We start from the raw sequence: 22,392 nt of genomic DNA on the forward strand, positions 1-22,392 counted from the left end.
CTTCTATAGTCAGTCACACCAAATGAGATCAATTAGCATGTGTATATGTGTATTTGCATGTATAAACATGTATTTTGAACTCAGTAGAGAGCCCAAAACCAATATAAACACTTCTTGAACTCAGTAGAGATTTTGAACTCTCATGCTAAATTTCTTTTTTATCTGCCTGATATTTTGAAGATTGGTTTTAGATGTTGATTGTTTCTTTATATCTGCTGTTAATATCATTACTATAATATACAAAGCAATTGGAAGGATTTTTTTTTAAAGATTTTATTTATTTGAGAGAGATAGCGAGATAGCACGAGGTGGGGGTTGGGAGAAGGAGAAACAGGCTCCTCACCCAGCAGGGAACATGGTGCGGGGCTTGATCCCAGGACCCCGGGACCATGACCTGAGCCAAAGGCAGACACTTAACCGACTGAGCCACCCAGGCACCCTGGAAGGATTTTCTTAATACATCATATTTATATACAGTTGTCCAAGGGCTAGAAAACTGCAGAAACTTCACCTTTCCTCAGTTTATGTGGTTTCAGCACAGGTCTTAATAATTTTAAGAGAAGAAATGTTATTTAATTAAGTGTTTTTCTTACTTGTCTTTCATTTTTTTGATTTACTAAAAATAGCTGCTTGGCCAAGTAGTTCACTTATACCATGGGCATCTAAGCATGGTGCAGAGGCTAAATGTGATAGTATAATGAGTTTCAAATTACCCAATCCAACAGTTCTCTGCTATTACAGACAAAGGAATGCAAATAGGTGTCATTATTCTAATGAGCCACATGCTCTGGCTTCTCTAAAGCAGAACTGAATTAACAGACATTTCTGTTATTGCTATCTCCACTCTGAAGAATTCAAGCAAATGTTGAAATTAGCCCTACTTTACAGAGGGATGTTTCCTAGTCCATGAGGAAATTCCGAGAAGACAATGGCATGGCTTCTATTTGGAAGCAAATGCTTAAATCAAGACTTTTATAAAAGAAAAAAAAAACCTTAATTTTTTTTGTTCATCTTATTTGTGGCATGATGCATTAAATAGTAGATTAAGTCGTGAGACAACATCTGGATTCATGAAAATATATGCTAAATTAGATACAGATGCCTCTTTGGTAAACATCCAGTGGAGAGAATTTCAAAATCAGGGTAAATCTCACTGTAGTGAGCTATTAGTTCATTCAAACACGTGGAATTATGACACTATTAACTGCATTCATCATACCCAGCATGTAGCAACTCAGCATGAGTGTGGGTGATGTAGAATAGAGATTTCAGAGTATCTAATGTGGGTATGCTAGTCTGTGAGGTCTTAGAAACACATTGAAGTTGTGTCTAAGTTTAGATGCACTAGTTAACCTTGGTTACTATTTAACAGATACACTGGGTGTGTTCTCCTTTCTGCTAGGTGCAGTGAGAATCACAGAAGCATGAGTGATGCTCTGCTCCCAACGAATTGATGGACACATTACATAGTAAGATTAAATACCATTGTACAGCTGAAAGCCAGTTGGAATTCAGACAGGGAAACTTATCATGGAGATGATATTTTAAACTGAACCTGGAAGGATTTGGGTAGAAAGCATAACTGACGTAAGGGCAAAGCACATAAGGGGTCGGTTAGTGGAGGGGACGAACACGTCCTTTGGGGAAATGACAGGATGACTTTATGACTCAAATGTGAAAGTATAAAAGTAGTAGGCAGACTGGGAGTTGTTTGTGGAGCAAGGGGAGAATGTGCTGGACTCACTATTTAGGGAGGTGACACCAAGAGCTAGGAATTACCCTGAAGCAGTAAAAATGCTGAGAGTTGAGAGCAGGGTGGTGACCAGATGTGACAAGTGGATATACAGGGTCAAAGGGGGTCATGAGTCAAAGATGGCATTATGATTTTAGGACTTTGTAACCTAGGAAATCTATTTTCTGTGAGGAAATTGAAAGTAATTAGAAGGAACTACTGGTTTCAAGGTTTAAAAAAGCTGATTGGTTTATGAGATAGTGGGAAATTACATGAAGGGATTTCCTCCTGTTACCTCTAAACTTTTGCTCTGCTTCTCACTCCTTTCCACAGCGGGACGGTCTTTTCTGCTGGGTGGGTGACAGTCAGTCCTTCTTTCCTGATTTGTTCCCATTTAAATCCATGGACGTGGAGGGTGCAGTCTTTTTGACTCTCTCTCTGTCAGACCAGTCAGGGCAGTGACTCTGTAATTTTACAGACTGGACTGTGGAGTGGTTATGGGCCATTGGACTAGCAAACCTCAACCTTCCCCTGTAATTCCTTTGGTAACAGGGCACAAATGTCATCTGCTCATCTCCATCTGTACATAGCTGCCCTTATGTCTCAATTGATTCTAGGCAAGGAAAAAAGCATGGCAAAGCCCCTCTGATCTAACTTTTACCTGATGAACTGAAAGCAGGGATATTGGGTATCTAATAGGCTGTTAAAGATAATGTATCTACATACATTTATATCTTAGGAAGTTTGTAATCTAGATTATGCAATTGATAGGTCAGGTGTTGACTTGGATTTTGGCTCAGAATACTGAGGTTTAGGGAGGTTGAGGATCCTGCAGAAGGTCACACAGGTGATGGGTAGTGAGGTTTTCTGTCAGTTACTCTGCTCATTCCCACCTTCCATTTCAGAGGAGAAAGGAAGGCTGAGGACATGGCTGTCAAACAACTTAAATTCTGTATATTTTCAGATTACCCAAATTCTGCTTTTTGGGTACATCCTAATCTGCATTTCTTCTAACATCATAGGCAATGAATGCACAGAGTAAGACAGATTTCCTACCTGGTTATTGGCAGTTCCTGGTTTCCCAGGTGCCCATGTAGCCTGGCAGATAAGGCTAACCAGTGGTCTTCACACATCGGGTTTGCTTTTGACTGACAGAAAGTGAATTCAGGTAGAAATATCTTTTCATAGGATTGGATCTGACACACACCCAGAATTATTCCCACTGTATGGGTACATTCCTAATATTTATTAAGCACCTACTGTGTGTCAGGCATATGCTAAATACTTGATATTGATGAATATACTTTGTCCTACAGTACCCCTAGGAGATAGGAGTTATTTCCCCCCAATCTACACATGAGGAAATAGAGGCTTAAAGCATATATTGCTTGTTGAAGTTCAGAGTTGTGTCACCGTATTTCTCTCATAGTTTGGAAAACACTCATTGCTTTTGAAAGGCCTTGTAAATAAGGATTAATAGTGACATCGCCACCTCTTCATCAGGATTTGCAAAGCTAGACCTAGAAAAACAGAAAGTGTCAACCCAGGAGAAGGAGCCACTCAGAAAACTCTGATGAATTCCCAAGTCAGTTAAGAGTGAAAACATTTCAAACCTTCCTGCCTTGCTCTGCTGATATATGGTCAACGGGAGGCAAGCATTATGTTTCTGGAGCTTTAACTCATGACAAATGATAGCAGAACAAACCTGATTGCCTCATCTACCATTGTGCCTGGCTAAGAGATTGAATGCCATGCACCTGACACAAAGAGAAGAATTTAGTGCTGCTAAATACCCAAGATGAAATGCATATGAGTGATCATTTATTCCACCCTTAATTTGAGGAAGAGAGCAGAACTCACCAATGCTGCACTGACATGCCAGAGGTCACACTGCCTCTTGTTGTTATTATTAATGCAATTAACATTATCAATAAACATATAATACTTCCTAACAGTTTTAAAAGTAAGATGATATGAATTATTAGTATGCATTGTGACACTCATCTATCACTTTGTGATTTTAAGTAACTTTTATCTGGTTAAAATTATTATTGGGTCTTTATTATAAGATAATTATTATTACACACACACACAATGGAGAAAGAGGCCTGTGTGTCCAGCGAGTCTGCAGGTACCAGAGCCAGCCTTGTCCCCAGCCAGTGATCCCTGCAGCACAGACATGCCTCCCTGGTCAACATAACACTTAGCCTCAGGGCCCAAGGAGTGCCATCTGTAACTGGGTGCCATCTCCAATCTCCCCATAGAAAGTGATGTCCAGCACTGCAGTCAGGAGAGCAGATGGCGTGGGGTCTGTGCCTTCCACAGGCTTGTCCCAGTCTCCACACCTACCTCAGTGCCTCCACCACTCCAGGCCTCCCATCTGTATCCTTACTTCCTCACTCGGCCTCCCTCCAGGCCACCAGAGGGGACACTTGCCCCCTAGACCTCTACCACATCCCAGAATGCTCCATGTGTCCTGATGTCCTTTCTCTCCTGACTCTCATATGCTCTTTGCTTCCTTTCCCTTCTTTCTTGAGCAGATTAGGCACCAAGTAGACAGCTCCACAAGGGAAGCATTGTTTCCCATGTTCTATATTCTTTGTAGGCACATCTGTTTCCTAGATGTTCTTAACTCTCAGAACTGACCCTGGTCACTCTGACCTGTTGCCTTGAAATTTGAATTCCCTTGTGAGCTTCAGGATTCACATTTTCCAATCTACTCGTATTTCCCAAGGGTTAGCGGGGAGGCCCTTCTCTTGACCAGAGTTCAGACTCACAACTCCCCTGGGGATTGGGAAATGGAATGAGGAGGTATTAATGGGACATGTGCAGCCCTCCTCACTGGAAATGTAGCCACGGGGAGGGTGGGGGGACAGCTTCACAGGGCAGCAGTTCTCCCCAGTATGAGGCAGATGAGCTGGGAATAAGATACAGGGCAGTGCACAGGACAATAGAAACGGAAGCGGCCTGAATCAGTCTGGGGACAGTAAGAAGCCAGGGGATCCTATCTTATCACCATCTACTGTGCTCCACACTCACAGCCTTGGCCAGAATCCAGCGGGGTGCTCTGCTCTAGTCCATGTCTGATTGCCACAGCTGTTTAATATTCAGGGTCCTATAGCATTTACACAGTAGGAAGGAGATAGAAATCTCAGTGTTATTTATGTGGAACTCAGGGCACCTTCACAGTCTTAGCATATGCCCAGTGGTGCCTATGACCAGACATTTGGAAAGCAGCTTGCCAAGGCGCAGGGCATCATTAGCCCCCATGAACATCCTCAGTGCCCAGAGCCACCCATCTCCTCAGTAGAGAAGGGAAATTACAACAGGAAGCACTTGTGTCGGGGGGCTCCAATGCTGCCCATGTGAAAAATACACTTCTATATTACTTAAAACTTGAAAATAGAAGGTCATGTTAATTAAAAAAAAAAATACCACTCAACATTTACCTGCAATGTGAGTTAAGTCTAGCATCCATGATATTTCATCAATTGCTATAACAGTCTATTTACTTCCCTTTCATATCAATAATATGCAGATAAATATCAGAATTATATCAGTAATTCTCATGGTTCTGACCCCACCCTTGTTTAGCAACTTTCTGATAAGTTGGCCTACCATTTGACCTTTGCTCAGGGACAGGGTGCACTGGTTATTGGAAAAGACTACTATTAAGTATCCCACATCTAGGGGGAGAACATCTAGCAAAGGATAGAGAATGATACAACCTTATTGAAAAATATTTCAATATAGAAGACTCTTTTGGGTACTTCTCAGCCTATCAATAGTGATGCTGTCAGCTAGGAATGTCTCGGCATTTGCCTGGCCATATTACTCGTAGTGACATTTCTCTGAGTGGAGCCAATGCTGTGCTGGGATTAGCCCTGTGGTTCTCATAATGATTGCAAGATGCACCTCAGCAACAACCATTAGGGAACTTTGAAAAAAACATATATTATTCACAAGTCCTGCAAGGTACACTGCATGCCTGGAGCCACACGGCAAGGTCACAGGTAGAAAGAGGGAAAGGGAGAGCGCAGACCTAGGGTTCTTCCTTTATAGGGGTCTAGGTTGGGGTGACAAGGGTTTGGCAGGTTCACTCGTTACTATTGTCAAATTTAAAACACAAGAGCAAGAATTAGGGCATAGGAAGGGAAAAGTGGATGACTCCAGTGGCCAGCTATCTAGGTCACCCCAAGCTTTCTAAAAGGGGAACCTCATGGGTGGGGCGGCCTGGCTCTTTATTTAGTTGTGTAGCTGGCAGTGTGATCAAGAGGGATGTCTTTGAAGGGAGTGCCTCCGAAATCAAAAGCTTAACATCAGGTGCTTATATTACAATCAGAAAAGCTTATTGTCAGGCACTTTCACTGCGAAGACCTAAATACGTGGAGAGATACATCATGTCCATGATGAAAAAGATGTCATGTCTTCCCATATATAATCTATAATATATAGATCCAGTTCAGTTCCAATATAAATCTCATCGGAGTATTTTTAAGGAAGCCAATTCCGACATGTATCTGGGTGAGCAGAGGACCAAGAATAGCCAGGGTCCCGTGAAGAAGAAAAGAGGGGGACCTGACCATTCTAGCTATTGGCATCTTCTGAACAGGACAAAAAAAGGGAGCAGAGCGAAAGATCCAGCAAAGAGAAGACCTGTGTGTGATGGAAACCCTACTTGGCAGAGCAAAGTCTGCAAGTGACTGGGTGGGAGAGACGGCTTGATGAGGTTGGTGGCAACACAGAAAACCACACGGAGAAAATGCCATTGGATGCCTTTTGTTTGGAAGATATATATAAATACAATCAACTCCTGGTGATTAAGGCCCTAAGGGTGAAGGATGACACATTAAAACTTTGATAATGCACGTGTAATATAGTGTGACCTCAGAACAGGGAGGGCCTCTGAAATAAGATGCAGAGTGATGAAAAGATGGATAAATTTGGCTAAAACTAATGTTTATCAAAAAAGAAAAAAAGCCATCAACACAGTGAAATAGCCACAAATTTGAAGATATGTGTAACACATAGAACAAAATGTATCAGAATATATAAAGGAAACGTGAATCAAATGGGTAAAAACATGAACAAATTTCACAAAGAAAACATAGGCAAATCCAAAAAGAAAAAAAGCTTCGTTTAGTGACTTCTGCCCAGAAAGTAAAACCACAAAGCAAACTATGCAGTGGTTATCATAAAATTCAGAATACCACCTTGTAGGGAGGAGGTGAGCTTTCAGTGAGTCATGCACAGAGGGTTTTGAAGCTTCTGCTGTTTTCCTCTGTATTAAGTTCAGTGTTTCAACAAAGATGCTGATTTTATTATTTTTCAACTGTTACAGGTACTCTTTTGCACATAAATGAAGAAAAGGTAGTGATGTACATTAGCAAAGAAACATCCACACTTTTTAGTAGGACTCTTGGTTGTTCCTGAGACCATTCTCCTGGCTTCTATCTGTTAAAGATCTCTGATCTAAGTGGATAGTTTTGCTGGTTCAGCCTAACTGCTCCAGGGGTCCTTCATGGTGCAGTGAGCTAGCCCCTCCTCGTGGAGAGTTGCAGGGCATGTTTTCCTAATTAGGGAGGCCTCCCCTGCCAGCAAGGGCAGCAGACCTCTGCAGTCGATCCCTCATCTCCAGAGACATCTACAGATTCCTCACCTGGGGGGGGCATGGTTCCTTTCAACCTGGAGTGAGGGTCGTGCTCTGTTTAAGTAGCTAGGAGCAAGCATACAGCTTTGTTCAAAAGGTGTCAGAGTGGTTGGATGTGGCATCTGTTCAGACTCATGGACTTGATTACGGGGCAGGTGTGCTGGTTTACCTCCAGGGGCCTCAAGAGACATCTGGAACAAATAAGCCTGTCAGTTCTTCAAAGCCAACTGCTCTTGCCGGGGTGACCAGATCCTGCTAGGCCCTGGGGCCACTCCTGAGCCATCATCTGAAGCCTGTAACACAGGCCTCCCGGACAGCACATTCCCGGTGCCCTCCCACGGCAGTGCCTGCTGGTCCAGTGGTTTGCTGTTCTCCCCTCAGCTTCTCAAACTCTAGACCCTGCAGCACCCGAGAAAGGCATGCTCCTCCCTCTCCTTTTCTCCACCAGCACTCCTCAGGTGATCTCACCAGCCTCTGCTTCAGTCACATCCTTAACCTGGGACCATTCCCATGAACTAACTCGTGTAACTGTCCGCTCAGCATCCCTAAGTAAAGCCCTCGAAGGTCTCAACTCTGACACGTTGGCACCGGCGCTGCTGCCTTTTCACCAAAGCCAGGTCCTTCCAGAATCTTTGCCATCCTCCTACATGCAAATGACCTGTCCAGATGCCCAGCCCGGCCACCTTCTCCCTCTCACACCTCACGTGATTCATTAGCGACTGGATGACCCTTTCCTTTAACAGGTATCCCTAATTTCTCCTCTTTTTGCCCCTGCCCACCACTATCATCTTCCACCTGGATTATTTTAATACTGCCCTCGGCAGTCTCCCGTTTCTGTCTGGTTCCCACCTCCGTTCTATTCCCCCATCTCAGCCAGATGGATCCTTTTAAAGCATAAGTTAGAATATGTCACTTATTTGCTTAACCCCTCACTGCCACCTCTGTATTTTCTGACTAGCTCAGAGCAAAAGTCAGAGGCCTTAAAACGGCCTTGAGGCACCATTTTATCTGGTCTTTTCCTCTGCCCTCTCCCCTCTGCCCTGTCCAGCCACAGTGCCTGCCTGGCTTCTCAGGCATTGCAGGCACGCTCCCGCCTCAGGACCTTTGTAGCACCCGTTCCTCCGATTGCTTGTCCTCCTGACAGCCACATGGCCAGCTCCTGGACATTTCTTGGGTCTCCTAAGTTAGGCCTTTCCAGACAATGCCATTTAAAATACTGTGTAGTTCTCTATAGCATTAACACACCTGTTACATGTTTTATGTCTTTGTTCTCCATCTACCTGTTCTAGTTTTCTATTGCTCCATGACAAGTTATCACAAATTTAGCAGTTTAAAGCAATACATGTGTAACTAACCTTGTTGTGGTAATCATTTCACAATTTGTACATATATCAAATCATTACATTGTACAACTTAAGCTTACACAATGTTACATGTCAATTATATCTCAATAAAGCTGGAAAAAAGAAAAAAGAAAACAATATCTTTATTGTCTTAGATTTCTATAGGTCAGAATACAATGTGTTTGCCTGATGTCTCTGTGCGGGGTCCCATTGGCCAGAGTTATAGTGTTGTCAGGGCTGCATTTCTTTCTGGGGGTGAATCTACTTCTAGCTTCATTCAGGTTGTTGGCAGGATTCAGTTCTGTGTGGCTGCAGGTTTGAAGTCCCTGTTTTCTGCTAGCTGTCACCTGGGGGGATCATTCTCACTGCTCACACTCCGTGGCCCCTTCCTCCATCTTCATGATGGTCAAGTACTTCATGCCTCACATCTCTTTGAGCTGGGTCTCTGACTGGCTCCAGCTGGAGGAAGTTCTCTGTTTTGAAGGGCTCAAGTGATTATATTGGGTGTACTGGGATAATCCAGGATAATCTTCTGATTTAAAGGCCCATAGCCTTAACTCCATCTGTATAGTGCTATTTGCCATATAAGGTAACAGTCATAGGCATGATAGCAGGGGGAGGAAGTCTTACCTACCATGCCACCCTCCCACAAGGACAGAATTGGACAACAGGAAAGAAGTACCAGTTGCAAATGTGGAACCTTTGTCATAGCTAATGCACTCGGGTGCCACTCATGTGCTCTATGCATTAGGTCATCAAGGAGCTTGTATCATGATAGCAGGAGCCCTAAGAAGTAGCTGCTATTACCGCCCCATTTTACAGATGGAAGAACTGAGACACAGAGCATAAGTAACTTGCCCAAGACCACAGAGCTGGGAGAGCCCCCAGCACTGTGGTCTCAGTCCATGCAATAGTGTACCCTATGGAGAAAACACATCCTAGGAAGCACCAGGCACTGATTGCTGACCACTCAGATCTTTGAAATGAAAAGGACCTGAACAGTGGTGACGTCTGCCCTGGTCTGACCACCCTGTGCATTCTTCAGGTCCTTTAACTTTGACCTTCCAGTCATCTCTCTTGTTACTTTTATAAACATCTTTGGTTGTGCCAGGCAGAAAATAATTCCATGTTTCTACCACCTTCTCCCCCCCACCCCATACAGATGCATATCCTAATTCCGAAGTTGTCTATGTCTGGACTAATGGCACCACTAAGTCAGTGGTGGTGGCAGAAGATGGCTCCAGGCTGAACCAGTACCACTTGATGGGGCAGACGGTGGGCACGGAGAACATCAGCACCAGCACAGGTGAGACCCAAGTGAATGCAGAATGCCACACCTGGGAGAGCTCAGGGCTCCTGTGGCATGTTTGTGGGAAGGATGCCCCCCAGGCTCACCTCAGTTCTACTTAGCAATCTGGGGCACAGCTCCAGTACTGGCCACAAAGAGCCCTCCAGTTCGGGTCCCAGTCCCTGCAGTGGCACACGGAGGCACCAGCTACAGTGACTGGCAGTACTAAGGGCAATAAGAGGTATAATCTCAGGTGTGTTTGCCTTCGTGTGAGCACACCCCTGTGATTGCATGCTCTGCCTGGAAGCCACATGAACCTGCTTCTGTAGCACAGCCCCTGCTTCAAGCACTGAGACACAGAGGCGGCAGTCTCTGTGCCAGTTCAGTCCCAGGGGTTGAATTTTGGTAAGCACAACCAAGCAGCATAGAAATAGCTGAGGCCTTACCAAGAAGGAAGGGGCTCTCGCTCTCACATGCATAGGGCTGGGCTGAGTACCACAGGCCCAGTACAGCCTGGCTTCACCTAATGTAAAATGGGTGAGGTGTCCAAAAGAACAGAGTGTGTTCTGCTTGCTGCACTGCAACGTGTGTCCTTAGTTGACTCCTGGCCACAGGAGGCCCAACCTTAGCAGTCAGGAGGCTTGGCTGTTAGCAGAAGAGGAGACTCCAGGGCCACAGAGAGTCTCCACAGCAGAGAAGAAAAGTGTAGCAGGGATGGCGTGGGCCCTGTCACGGGGATGAGTTGTAAGCCCCAAAAACATACCCTGGTCAGCACCACTCTTTGTCTGCACTGCCAAACTCACGGCTGGCAGGAAGCTCACGGACGTTGAGTGCATGCCCCCTCTACGTACAGGCTCCCAGAGCCTGCCCACTGGCCTTGTGCTGGGCATCCTGGGGAGAGGGGGAGAGCCTGGCAGGACTGGGAGGGTGGTAGCCTGATCTTATGGGAACAGTGAAAAGGTGGCATGACAGATGTGTGGGGTAAAGAATCGCCATGCTAATGGAGGATGCTACAGTTCGGAATTGTTTCATATGGTTCTTTAAAAATGTGTAAATGGGGTTTCTGCCTCTTTGCATTCTAAAAAGATGGTCTTTTTAAAAAACATTATCTGATATTGTTACCTTCAACTCAAAAATAAAACAAATGAGATGGGGGTGAAGGGATGGGCAAAATGGGTGAAGGAGAGTGGAAGATAGGGGTTTCCTATGAAGGCATGAGTTAGTCACGGGAATAAAAGGCACAGCATAAGGAGTATAGTCAATGATACTGTAATAAGGGTGTATTGGGACAGATGGAAGCTACACTTGTAAATACAGCATAACGCATACACTTGTTGAATCACTATATTGTACACCCAAAACTAGTGTCACATTGTGTGTCAACTATACTCAAAAAAAAAAAAAAAAACAGAATGAAAAGAACAACAGTAAAAGCATTATAAGTAAGAGAGTACTATCAAACCCTACTGCAGAGGAATAAAGTGGCATTTCCCCTCTTCTCAGATGTTAAGGAGACGCAAAATTGGATCGCGTTAAAGGTCCGGTCCATGCTATCAGACATATCTCGTCCTCCTCTTTGTCGCTGTGACAGAGCCAGCTCAGCCACTTTCTGCTCTGACCTGCCTTGGAACTATAGGGAAAGTGTGGTCTGCCGCTGCTGGTGTGTGGCAGGCACTGCTGAGAATTTTGCTCTCTATTTCTGTAAGGGGCAGATTTTGCTGCATGAGGTTCCCTCTGCCTCTGACATCTAGCCAGCTGTGAGAAAAGGCAGGGGCACATCCACAGCTGGCCATGCTGAGCTCCGGGCTCTGATTACAAAAGCAAGCGTAAGGGCTGTGTTATCTGGCTCAGACGTCCCAGTGCTCTACACTGGTCTCCAGCAGACTGCCCCCTGAATAGATGGCTCCCACCGGGTCTGCTTCAGGGGGGCCTCACGCCCTTGCTCCCCACTTCACAGTTCCACGCGGCCACACCGTCTACTCCTTGCAATTCAGTGAAAGAACTCTTGTCCTCAGATCAGCTTAACTCTGCCTCCGCTTCTCAAAGCAGCCTTCCCATCTCCCCAGGGCGCAGTCACAGAGATGAACAGTACAGCACAGGGAACAGTCAATCATATTGTAATAATATTATACGGTGACCGACGGTGGCTACACTTATCATGGTGAGCACTGAGTAATGTACAGAATTGCCGAATCAATATGTTGTACGCCTGAAACTTACGTAACATTGTATGTTAACCATACTTGAATAAAAAAAAAAAATTCTAGCCCTGGAGCCTCTCCAGCTGACAGCCATTCACACGCCCTCCCACCGCAGCCCGTCTCGGCTCCTTACCAGTTCACCATCAAGGTAGCATCATTCTCAGCAATGAACGGAAGGTCCCCGCGGGCCTCCCACACTGCCAGGCAGATCCAGAGAAGGCACTGGGGCATCGCCAAGGAAATGCCCCAATCTCCCTGGTAGGCGGCGGGAGGGAAGGGCTGCCCGGACCTGTGGCCTCCTCCAGCTACTGGTGCTCACCCTCCACCTCGGTCAGGCAGGGAGCACGGAGCAGGGGGGTGGTCACCCCTAGCTTCTTCCAGCCTTCTCTGGCTGGGAAATAGGGAGAAAAATTCTCCACCTGCAGCAGGGCTCTGTGATGTCCTGAGTTCTATCTGGAGAGGCTAAATCCTGAAATCCTGATGGCAGTAGCAGCGAGGGGGTGGGCAGAGAGTGACACAGATTATGACCAGGGATTAGGAAAACACACAAATCTGATTTTCCCCAGGAAAAACATCCACCAGCAAAGGCTCTTCAGAGGCTGTGGCTCAGAAGACTTACTTATAAAATGACAGTTAAGAAATCCTGCATCCCCCATTCTCTCCTTCACCCCAACAATACAAACTAATAGTTTTCCAAGGGGAAGGTGGAGAGAAGGACCACCTCTGGTCCGGGAGCAGGAGTGACAGACAGGATTCTAGGACAGGTGGTTATCCTGCATGAATTTGCTTATTTGCAGGCGAATACACAATCATGACGGCTCATTTCCATCTGAAGAGGAAGATCGGGTACTTTGTCATCCAGACCTACCTTCCCTGCATAATGACCGTGATCTTGTCACAGGTGTCCTTTTGGCTGAACAGAGAATCGGTCCCTGCCAGGACAGTGTTTGGTGAGTGTTCCCAAGCCAGACCTGCACAGGTGTTTTGGGACTGCTGCTAACTACCTCCAAACAGCAGCCTCCAAACTCCTAGTGTCTACTGTCTGTTCTGTGACCTGGAAAACAAACAGACCAATTAGTTAAGAAGTCAGTGTAAGGATTAGGATTTAGGATGGCTCTCCAACAAGGGTTTGGGAAATGATGCATGGTCTATTTGATCATTGTTTCCATTTTGAAAAGCCTTTGCTGGTAGCTTTTTTTATAAGATTTGAAAATGCCGGCAATCTGTCTTATGTGAGATTTTGCTACAGTATTTTCACACTTCTCCCGAAGTACCACTTTGTATGTTATCAGGCAGTTTTCTTTGAAATGTGAGTGCCACTTTAAAATGAACTCCCAAGGGGCATTCAATCCATCATATGTTATATGGTAATAATAAATTACATATCTATATATCATATATACCATCATATTTATGGGGTATATGATATGAATATGTGGATATTTGTATATATATGTAATGCATATATATTATACATAGATATGCACATGTACATATACACATATATATGATAAGAATCTGGAACAACATCATTTGGCATCCCTAAGACATACATTAGGTTTAGCAAGATCTAGTTCAGGAGGTACCTCGGCAGAGTAGACATAGTTGAGCATTTAACTCTTAACTTGAAGCTCTGCTTGCTTCCTCACATTTGAGTAGCGATATTAAAGGTAGTTTTGCAGGTCAGTTGTGGTAATGGATGCTGACATATTTCTAAACTGTAAGGTACATTTCATGCCTCAGCTCTTACTATTGCAAAGAAGGAAACCACGACCTGCATTTTATGTTACCCCTCCCGTAGTCTATAGGGAGCTGAGAGCCCAGGGAGTTGCTAAGTGATGGCCCAGGAGTACTTCTGTCAGAGCATCTCTCTACCTACATGGCCAGCTTCACTAGCCTTGCTTCATCGAGCTTCAGGAATGTTTCAAAGGGGTGTGGAGGTTGGTTCATGGCCAGGCAGTGCCCCCCAGCTCTTCAGGGGAATATTAGCAGGTGGGCAGGGGAAAAAAATTAGTTTGAAGAATGCTGCATATTAGTTTCTGTTTCTTCTGGGAGCTTCCCAATGCACATTGGGATGTTAAAGGACCCAAGACGTTGCAAGAAGCTGTTCAAGCTCATGCACAGAACACTTTCCCCCAGCACAATGATTAAGTGGATTTCTAAGAAAAATCAAAGATGCCTACTGATTTCTCACTAAGCATTAATTCCACGCAGGTACCATGCTCAGTGGGTACATATAAATACCTTTGAAAGTTGACGTTGGATGAAAACTCAGCTGCTGTGACCACCAGTGACATGACGTACTGGGTACTCTACTGATTTCCTAGGGCTCCATATCAAAGTACCATGCCCTGAGTGGCTTAAACAATGGAAATTAGTTGTCTCAGTTCTGGAGGCTACAGGCCCCAAATCAAGAGGTCAGCAAAGCTGGTTCCTTCTGAGGACTGTGAGGGAAGGTTCTGTTTCTGGTCTCTCTCCTAGCTGGTAGCTCCTTGGCTTGTGGCAGATAATTCCAGTCTTCGCACACTGTGTGCATTTCTGTGGCACAAGTCATATTGGATCAGGGCCTGCTCTAACAATCTCATTTTAACTTGATTACTTGCGTAAAGGCTGTATTTACAAGTAAGGTTACATTCTGAAATTCTGGGGTTTAGGACTTCAACATATGGATTCGGGGGAACACAATTCAACCCGTAACAAGTGCATTGCACCCACACCCCGTGCACATAGGTGCACCCTCATGCAGACAAAACTTCAGTAAGGAGGAGGGCACAGAGCATGTGGAAGCTGCATGGGCTGCAAAGGGTCCTGCAGACCTGGGTCCGAATATGGGTTCTCATTTGCCAGCTAGTGAAATGGGGGACATTGCTAAATATTTTTAAATCTTTAAGCTTGTTGCCTGTGAATTGGGATAATGACACCCATCCAGAATGTGGCTTAGATCAGTCTGGCATTTAGTGGATACTAGAGAGATGGCTCATAATCTGCCAGTCCTGGATGTCCCCCTACAACAGTCTGGCCTTGTTGCATGGTCATTGCAGAGTTTCCACAGAAGCCAAGGCGGACAACCACAGGCGCCTCACACAAGGGCTTTGAGTGGACATTGATCCCTCTTGGATAGAGTGAAGTGCTGAGATCCAGATTCAGACACAGTATTTCTATTGCACTTGGCTGCTCGGTTCCTGGAGGTCTGCAAGTTGGGTGAATCATGTAAAAGCAAGTCTGTGTCTTCAGTTTGCCTTGAGCCCAGTACTCACAGGGTGCATAGCAAATTTTATTGAAACACTTCACTAGGTGGCGCATGAATGTCATTACCTGTTCTCAGTTGGGTATCGCCCCATTGCCGCAGAGGAATACCACCTATTCAACACATCATTCCTGGACACGAGCTCTCTGCTGGGCTTGGTTCGGGACAAGAGGGACACAAAGTATGTGTATATATCAGACCCAGTTCCTACCCTCCTCAGTTTATATTCTAGAGGAAGGAGCCAATTAATAAGATAAATCAAATAAGCAATATAAATGCTATGAGTGTGTTAAATGTTAGGAAAACAGGAGAGAGGGAAGTTCTGTCTGGGGATAAAAGTAACCAGTTCCTTTCCTGTCTTCATCTGTCAGGGTCAAGGATATTATACTAGGGTCTGGGTGCCAATACTGATTTCTGTTTCCATTCTCTCTGCCTGACCACTCCCCCCCCCGCCCCGTCACTAACAACCACAGGGGTGACCACGGTGCTGACCATGACGACCCTCAGCATCAGTGCTCGGAACTCTCTGCCCAAAGTGGCTTATGCAACAGCCATGGACTGGTTCATAGCTGTGTGCTACGCTTTTGTGTTCTCCGCGCTGATTGAGTTTGCTACCGTCAACTATTTCACAAAGAGAGGCTGGGCCTGGGATGGCAAAAAAGCATCAGAAGCAGCCAAGGTCAAGGTAAATTTTCCCCCTTCATTTCCACCTTCCTCCAGAGAAAATGTGCCTGAAATAAAATATCAACTACAAGACAGGTGTTTCTCCTCCCCATCTCCCCCCTGCCCTGCCAATGAAAAAATAACCCCTTCCCTTATGTTCAAGGACCCTATCAAGTCTTTTTTTTTTAAGATTTTATTTATTTATTTGAGAGAGAATGAGACAGAGAGAGAGCATGAGAGGGGGGAGGGTCAGAGGGAGAAGCAGACTCCCTGCTGAGCAGGGAGCCCGATACAGAACTCTATCCCGGGATTCCAGACTCATGACCTAAGCCGAAGGCAGTCCCTTAACCAACTGAGCCACCCAGGCGTCCTACCCTATCAAGTCTTATTGCAAGAGGTCCTGTTTCAACTTTGTTTTGAATCATCCGCTTTGATCAAGCAAAAGGTCTGATGTCATGTGAATGGCTTGGGCTTGCGAAGACTTAGGCCTATTATTTTTGCTAAAGTACCTCCTGTCTATTCAGTGATTACTTGTCCAGTTTTGAATTATACATCTTCTGTTCACTCTTTTGTCACTTCAAAGCAGTAGATCTTCTGCAGGGTGGCTTTAAAGATGTGAGGAGAACAATGTGACCTCCTAGAAGCCTCAAAACATACCCAGTTCCACTGAGGAGATGATTTGGTTCACTTAAATGATACACAGTAATTGTGGAAAGCATTAGTCTGTTCAAAGCAATTAAATGCCAGGTATTTAGAGGATGGTTGATGCCTAAATCTAAGGAATAGTTGAAGAAAAGAGGTTACACAGAATTCCAAGCTGAACCATGTCCTTGGGGGAGATGAGAATAACATATACGGAACAGAAAATAAAACAGCACAGCATAAACTGCTAATTATACCATGCATTAAACAAATAGGTAAAGCTTTTCCTCTGAGACAAGAGCAGGCCAAAGTTAACAGGGTAGACTTGAAGTAAAAATCTGTCCTTAAAAATCAAAAATCTGTCCATGAGAACTCAGCATGAAGGGAGTCCTGGAAGATATTATAGAAGACTGGAATTGTGTGGCCTGACCTCCCAACCAGGGCCACAAATCAGGAATGGCAACCCAGGACACTCTTTTTATTGAGAACATTCAGCTGTGTCTCATTGATGGCCTCATGCTTGCTTTTTGCATTTAACACAGCAATTTCCTTTCTCCTTCCCAGGAGTCCCCTCCCATGCCAGTTTCAGTCTTGGAAAACCCATTTCCAAGTCCACCTTCCCTGGTTGGAGGAAGGCCTAGTAGGATCCATGCTGGGCCCTCTCAAGGGAGAAGGGACAGGAGGGAGGGCCTTGACAAGTAGCAACCTCAGGAGTGGATGTTTGGGGGGTTAGGGACCAAGTGGGAGAATAGGAGTGAGCTGACCACGGTGGATGATTTGTGGTGACCTGGGAAAACATTTGTAGAGGCAGACTGGGGATTCTTGACCAAAGCATCTGGACTTGGTGATGAAGACCAAAGGAGCCATGGAGGAGGTTTGTGGGGGGAGGAACATGAATGGAATCGGGAGAGAAGGCTTCCCAACACCCAGCATTGTGTTGCCAGAAATTAAATGATTACTAAGGGCTGGGTCTTGGTGGCCACGTGACAGTGGACTGGAGATAGCCACATCTGAGTAGGAAGGCAGATGGGAGCCTATGACAGGAATTAAGGCCTCAGGCTCATATCTATGAGTCTAAGAGAAAGGGATGAATGGAGAGCCCCAAAATGTCATGTAGGCTCACCATCTTTGTCAGCCACCACTTTCACACTTGGCTCCACTGTTGTTACTACTTGCCATAGATCCAAACCTGAAAGGAGAGGGAGAGTTGAAGCTAACACGGATTGCCTAGTCCTAAATTAGCACTGATCTTTTAGAATAAGCAGCACACTTCAGTGTCTTGTGCAACTTCAGGACTACATGTTGTTCTCCAGAGGGCTATGGTACTGGGGATCCTACCCCTTAGGCCTGAAAGGTGCTGTGCAGTTGAAGCATCAGGCCATCTAAAGGCATTTAGGCAGGCAAGTCACACTGTTAGACATGGATAGTACACATGAATTAGTAAACATAGTATTAGCCTACTCACATAAACTGACTTTTACTTAGAAGTAGAGAGCTTGAAAAATAGACTAGGTTCACCATTGTCACGTGTTGGGATCTCCAGAGGCAAATGCCACCTGAGAGTTTGGGGTGCAGGGTATTTTTTAAGAGTGAACACCAGTGAAAGAACAGACCTTGTTTAGAGCAACATTCAGTGGAGGAAGACGTTGAAGTCAACCTTGAAGGAGTTGGCGCTGGAGGATATCTTCCAGCCACTCTGCCTGCAGTTGGGCAGCAAGTCATCCTGGAAAGGGGACCAGGGCACATCTCCAGGAACACTACAGCCATTGTGACTGTGCTGAATCCTGTGCTGCTGCTGCTCATCTCCCCAAGTAAAACATGCACTACCAGGACAGTTTAGTGTCTCCTAAAGTGTCTGTTCTTTTCTTGGCCCCACCAAGAAATGGGAGCCATTCAAGGTAGTTAAAAAAAAAAAAGTTTCTTCTGGCAGACCAGTGTGGATGCACACATGATCACTGGTATATGGAAGAGCTGTAGTATTTCTGAAGAGTGGCCCAGAGGGTCCCTACTCTGGCCCAGGACTGTTGTGGCTTACCTCACCATGTCCGCAGGTGGTCACCATGCTCTTTGCCTCTGGTTCCACATTTACTCTACCTCTCTTTTCACTTGCTTCTTCTTGCTCCTTGCTGCATGTGTTTCCTTTCTACTTGTTGCATGTGTTTCCTTTCTACTTGTTATCTTTTCCACAGTTTTAATGGTTGATATATTTCTTTCAATTTACTCTCCTGTGTTTTCTTAAGTAAATTTTACTTAATGGCACTATATTAATGGAACAGATTTTTGCAGTGTTTTATCATGTACATTTGCAAACTGACAGCAGTGTTTAAAGAATCTTACAATGAAAATCTCTCTATTATGAACATTTTATTATGCATGTGTCACTAATGTCTGTTTGTCTATCATCTATCTATCCATGCATTCACTCATCCTCAATCCATCTTATATTCTTATCCATTTCAAAGGAAATTTTAAAGGACAGTACATTTCCCAGTAAATATATTTATATACATATAAATTTATGTATGTCATTAACTACAGTTCAGTATTTACCATTTGATTCTTTCAAAGAAAAATTTGCATAGTGTAAAATACAAGGATATTAAGGATACATTTGCTGCATTTTGAACATGTTCACCTGTGTAACGCAAATCCCTGTCAAGATAGAGAACATCACTAGCACTCCAGAAATTTCACCATGCCAGTTCCCAATCAACAGAGGCCTTTCCAGTCTCCACCTCAACAAAGACAACTACTGTTCTGATTTTTTTTTTTTGCCATGAATTATTTTGCCTGTTCTAGAATTTTTTATTCAAGACTGGCCATGTGGGGTTGTAGGCTTAGAAGTCTGTGAGAGAACTGCCCTCCCCAGAGCTAAGCTATGTTTCTCTATCTCTCTTTTGAGAGATAAACCTTTCGAATCTTCAAAAATGAGTTGACAGTTGCCTGCAAATGTCATGCCCTTACAATCTTATTATATTTTGCAGAAAAAGGAGCGGGAACTCATATTAAATAAGTCCACAAATGCTTATACTACTGGGAAGATGACCCACCCCCCCAACATCCCAAAGGAACAGACCCCTGCAGGGACCTCAAATGCATCTTCAGCTTCAGTAAAGCCTTCTGAAGAGAAGACTTCTGAAAACAAAAAGACTTACAACAGCATCAGCAAGATTGACAAAATGTCCCGAATTGTATTCCCAGTCTTGTTTGGCACTTTCAACTTAGTTTACTGGGCAACATATTTGAATAGGGAACCGGTGATTAAAGGGGCTGCCTCTCCAAAATAACCCACCGCACTCCCAAACTCCAAGAGAGCCATACTTCCAGCAGAATGGTACCAAGGAGAGGTTGAGCTCAGAGGGATTTTCCATATTCGGGCACTATCTTTCAGGAAATTTTTGCATGTTTAATAATATGTACAAATAATATTGCCTTGATGTTTCTATATATAACGTCAGATGTTTCAAAGATGTCACATTGATAAATAAAGCAAACAACTTTCTAGAAAAACAGGAGACAATGGCTCTGACACTCAGATACTCAGTATCTTACACTGATAGTTTACAAACAAGATAAGTATATTTTTAACTGTTCCAAGTGTTACCTAACAATGTTTTTTATACTTCAAATGTCATTTCATACAAATTTTCCCAGCAAATAAATATTTTAGGAAATGCTCCATGATTATTACTTGACCAACTCTCTTGCAAGAAACAAAGATCACAAAGAGCACATTTTTCATTAAAAAGGAAACTGTGGGCATTTATGTACAAAACTAATTGCCTTTGATAATTCTTACTGTTCTGAAATTAGAAAGTACTGCATGATCTTACATTAAGAAATAGATTAGGCAAATATTTATGCAGATAAACTTAATAACAGAAATATATGGTATGTTAGATTAACAGCTAAATTATTTCCCCAAGGAAAATAATCAACTGCTTTAAAAATCTTTTATTTGGGGGGGGAGAAACATTTCTCTCCCCCCCAACCTCCCCACCCAACTGAATACTGATCAGAGGAAGAAAAGGAAGTGTTAACACAAAAAGCGATGTGATGATAGTCTTGGCATTTGGCCCATGCATTCACTGGCTGAAACATTGACCACCTCTTGCTGCAGCCAGTGCGTACTGCTTCAGTGGTGAGAAATTGTAATTAAGTTATTTTTCATTTTGTTTCCTTGTACTTATTTCATGATTGACTTATTGCTCTGTTAGCTTTTGTATATGAACCTTAAATGTTCATTAAAAAATAAAAAATGAACCAGTCCTGTGGATAAATGTCATTTTTTGAAAAAAAAATCCATATTTTGGTGGGCTCATTTCCTAAAAATGACATAAAACCAGTCATGAAATTGCTTGCAAAAAAAGCTCTTGGTGGTTCATGTCTGTTTGAATCTAATTCTCTAGAGTAGCGTAGTAAAGAGAAAGCAATTTCGACCACAGGGTAAATGAGTAAAACGAGAAGTCCATTGTCATCACATATGTCACATGGGTCTCTACCTGATAGAATCCTACCTAAGGGTGTTCCCACAGTGGGTGCTTGCTATGGGCAAGGTAACTGCTCAGTCCTTCCTCCTTCCTTTTGCTGTTTATGGATGCAAAGTACTGCATTTGGACCATCTACTTACTGTTGAAGGGAAGTATCCAGGAATGACATGTATAAAATAAACACTTCCTGCCTCCTCTGTGACTCAGTTGGATTTATAAAAGGGAAGTTATGATGGTTAGCAAACAGTATCAAAATTAGGCCTGACTAAATTGACTACATAAAAGTACACAGTTCTTTAATACCAATTTACTTCACTGTGTTTGGTAGACACAGCGATGGCCATGAACACACACATAGGCAGATATTCAGCAACACCTTTCATCTTGAATAACCATGTAAATGCTCCTAACATCCATTCATTGAGAACTCCAAATATTTATCCTGAAAGAGCTTTTCATGGGATTCAGTTATCATATTTAATCAGAGTAGTAAGAGAGATCATTTTGTTCTTTAAAAAGATGGGTACCCATTTTTCACTATCTCTGCCTGATTTCAGGATATCACACATAGAAAGGTAAAGGTCAACAAAAAGGTGCTCTTAAATTTTCAAGCAAGAAGCATTTCTCAATTACAAATGGTGCTATATTTGTAGAATTAATGTATGTGCTTTTCCTTATGTCACAGCATAAAATCTGCTATAACAAAAGGCAAACCTAGCTCAGTATGAAGCTTCTGTTTTATCAATTGTTTAGTTATAGTCTGCCTATATAGTCTTTATGGTTTCGCATTGCATTGTAGTTTGGAGAAATATATACTATAATTTAGGTCTAGATGGCTATACATACAGACACCTTAAACATCTAATAGAAAATGATGTCTTCCATATCAAGTTGCAATAATTTTATTTTTTTAAGATTTTATTCATTTATTTGACAGAGAGAGACACAGCGAGAGAGGGAACACAAGCAGGGGCAGTGGGAGAGGGAGAAGCAGGCTTCCCGCTGAGCGGGGAGCCCGATGTGGGACTCGATCCCAGGATCCTGGGATCATGACCTGAGCTGAAGGCAGACGCTTAACGACTGAGCCACCCAGGCGCCCTGCAATAATTTTCTTGATAAGCTCTAGCCTTTATTAC

The 22,392-nt window shown here is 43.8% G+C and overlaps 1 protein-coding gene across 1 annotated transcript in view; it reads left to right on the forward strand.

Moving 5' to 3' along the window:
* Positions 1–20,053, forward strand: part of GABRA5 (gamma-aminobutyric acid type A receptor subunit alpha5) — a 90,191-nt gene extending 70,138 nt beyond the window's left edge. Inside the window, exons 6-9 of the mRNA XM_028087276.2 lie at positions 9,888–10,031; positions 13,012–13,164; positions 15,935–16,146; positions 19,751–20,053. Of these exons, the coding sequence (XP_027943077.1) occupies positions 9,888–10,031; positions 13,012–13,164; positions 15,935–16,146; positions 19,751–20,053 (812 nt within the window). The remainder of the gene's footprint in view (positions 1–9,887; positions 10,032–13,011; positions 13,165–15,934; positions 16,147–19,750) is intronic.
* The last annotated feature ends 2,339 nt before the right edge of the window (positions 20,054–22,392 follow it).

This window comes from Eumetopias jubatus, unplaced genomic scaffold, assembly GCF_037043125.1.
Source record: "Eumetopias jubatus isolate StellerSeaLion01/CBP00866 unplaced genomic scaffold, mEumJub1_p1.0 scaffold_7, whole genome shotgun sequence".
In the NCBI taxonomy this organism is placed as follows: domain Eukaryota; kingdom Metazoa; phylum Chordata; class Mammalia; order Carnivora; family Otariidae; genus Eumetopias; species Eumetopias jubatus.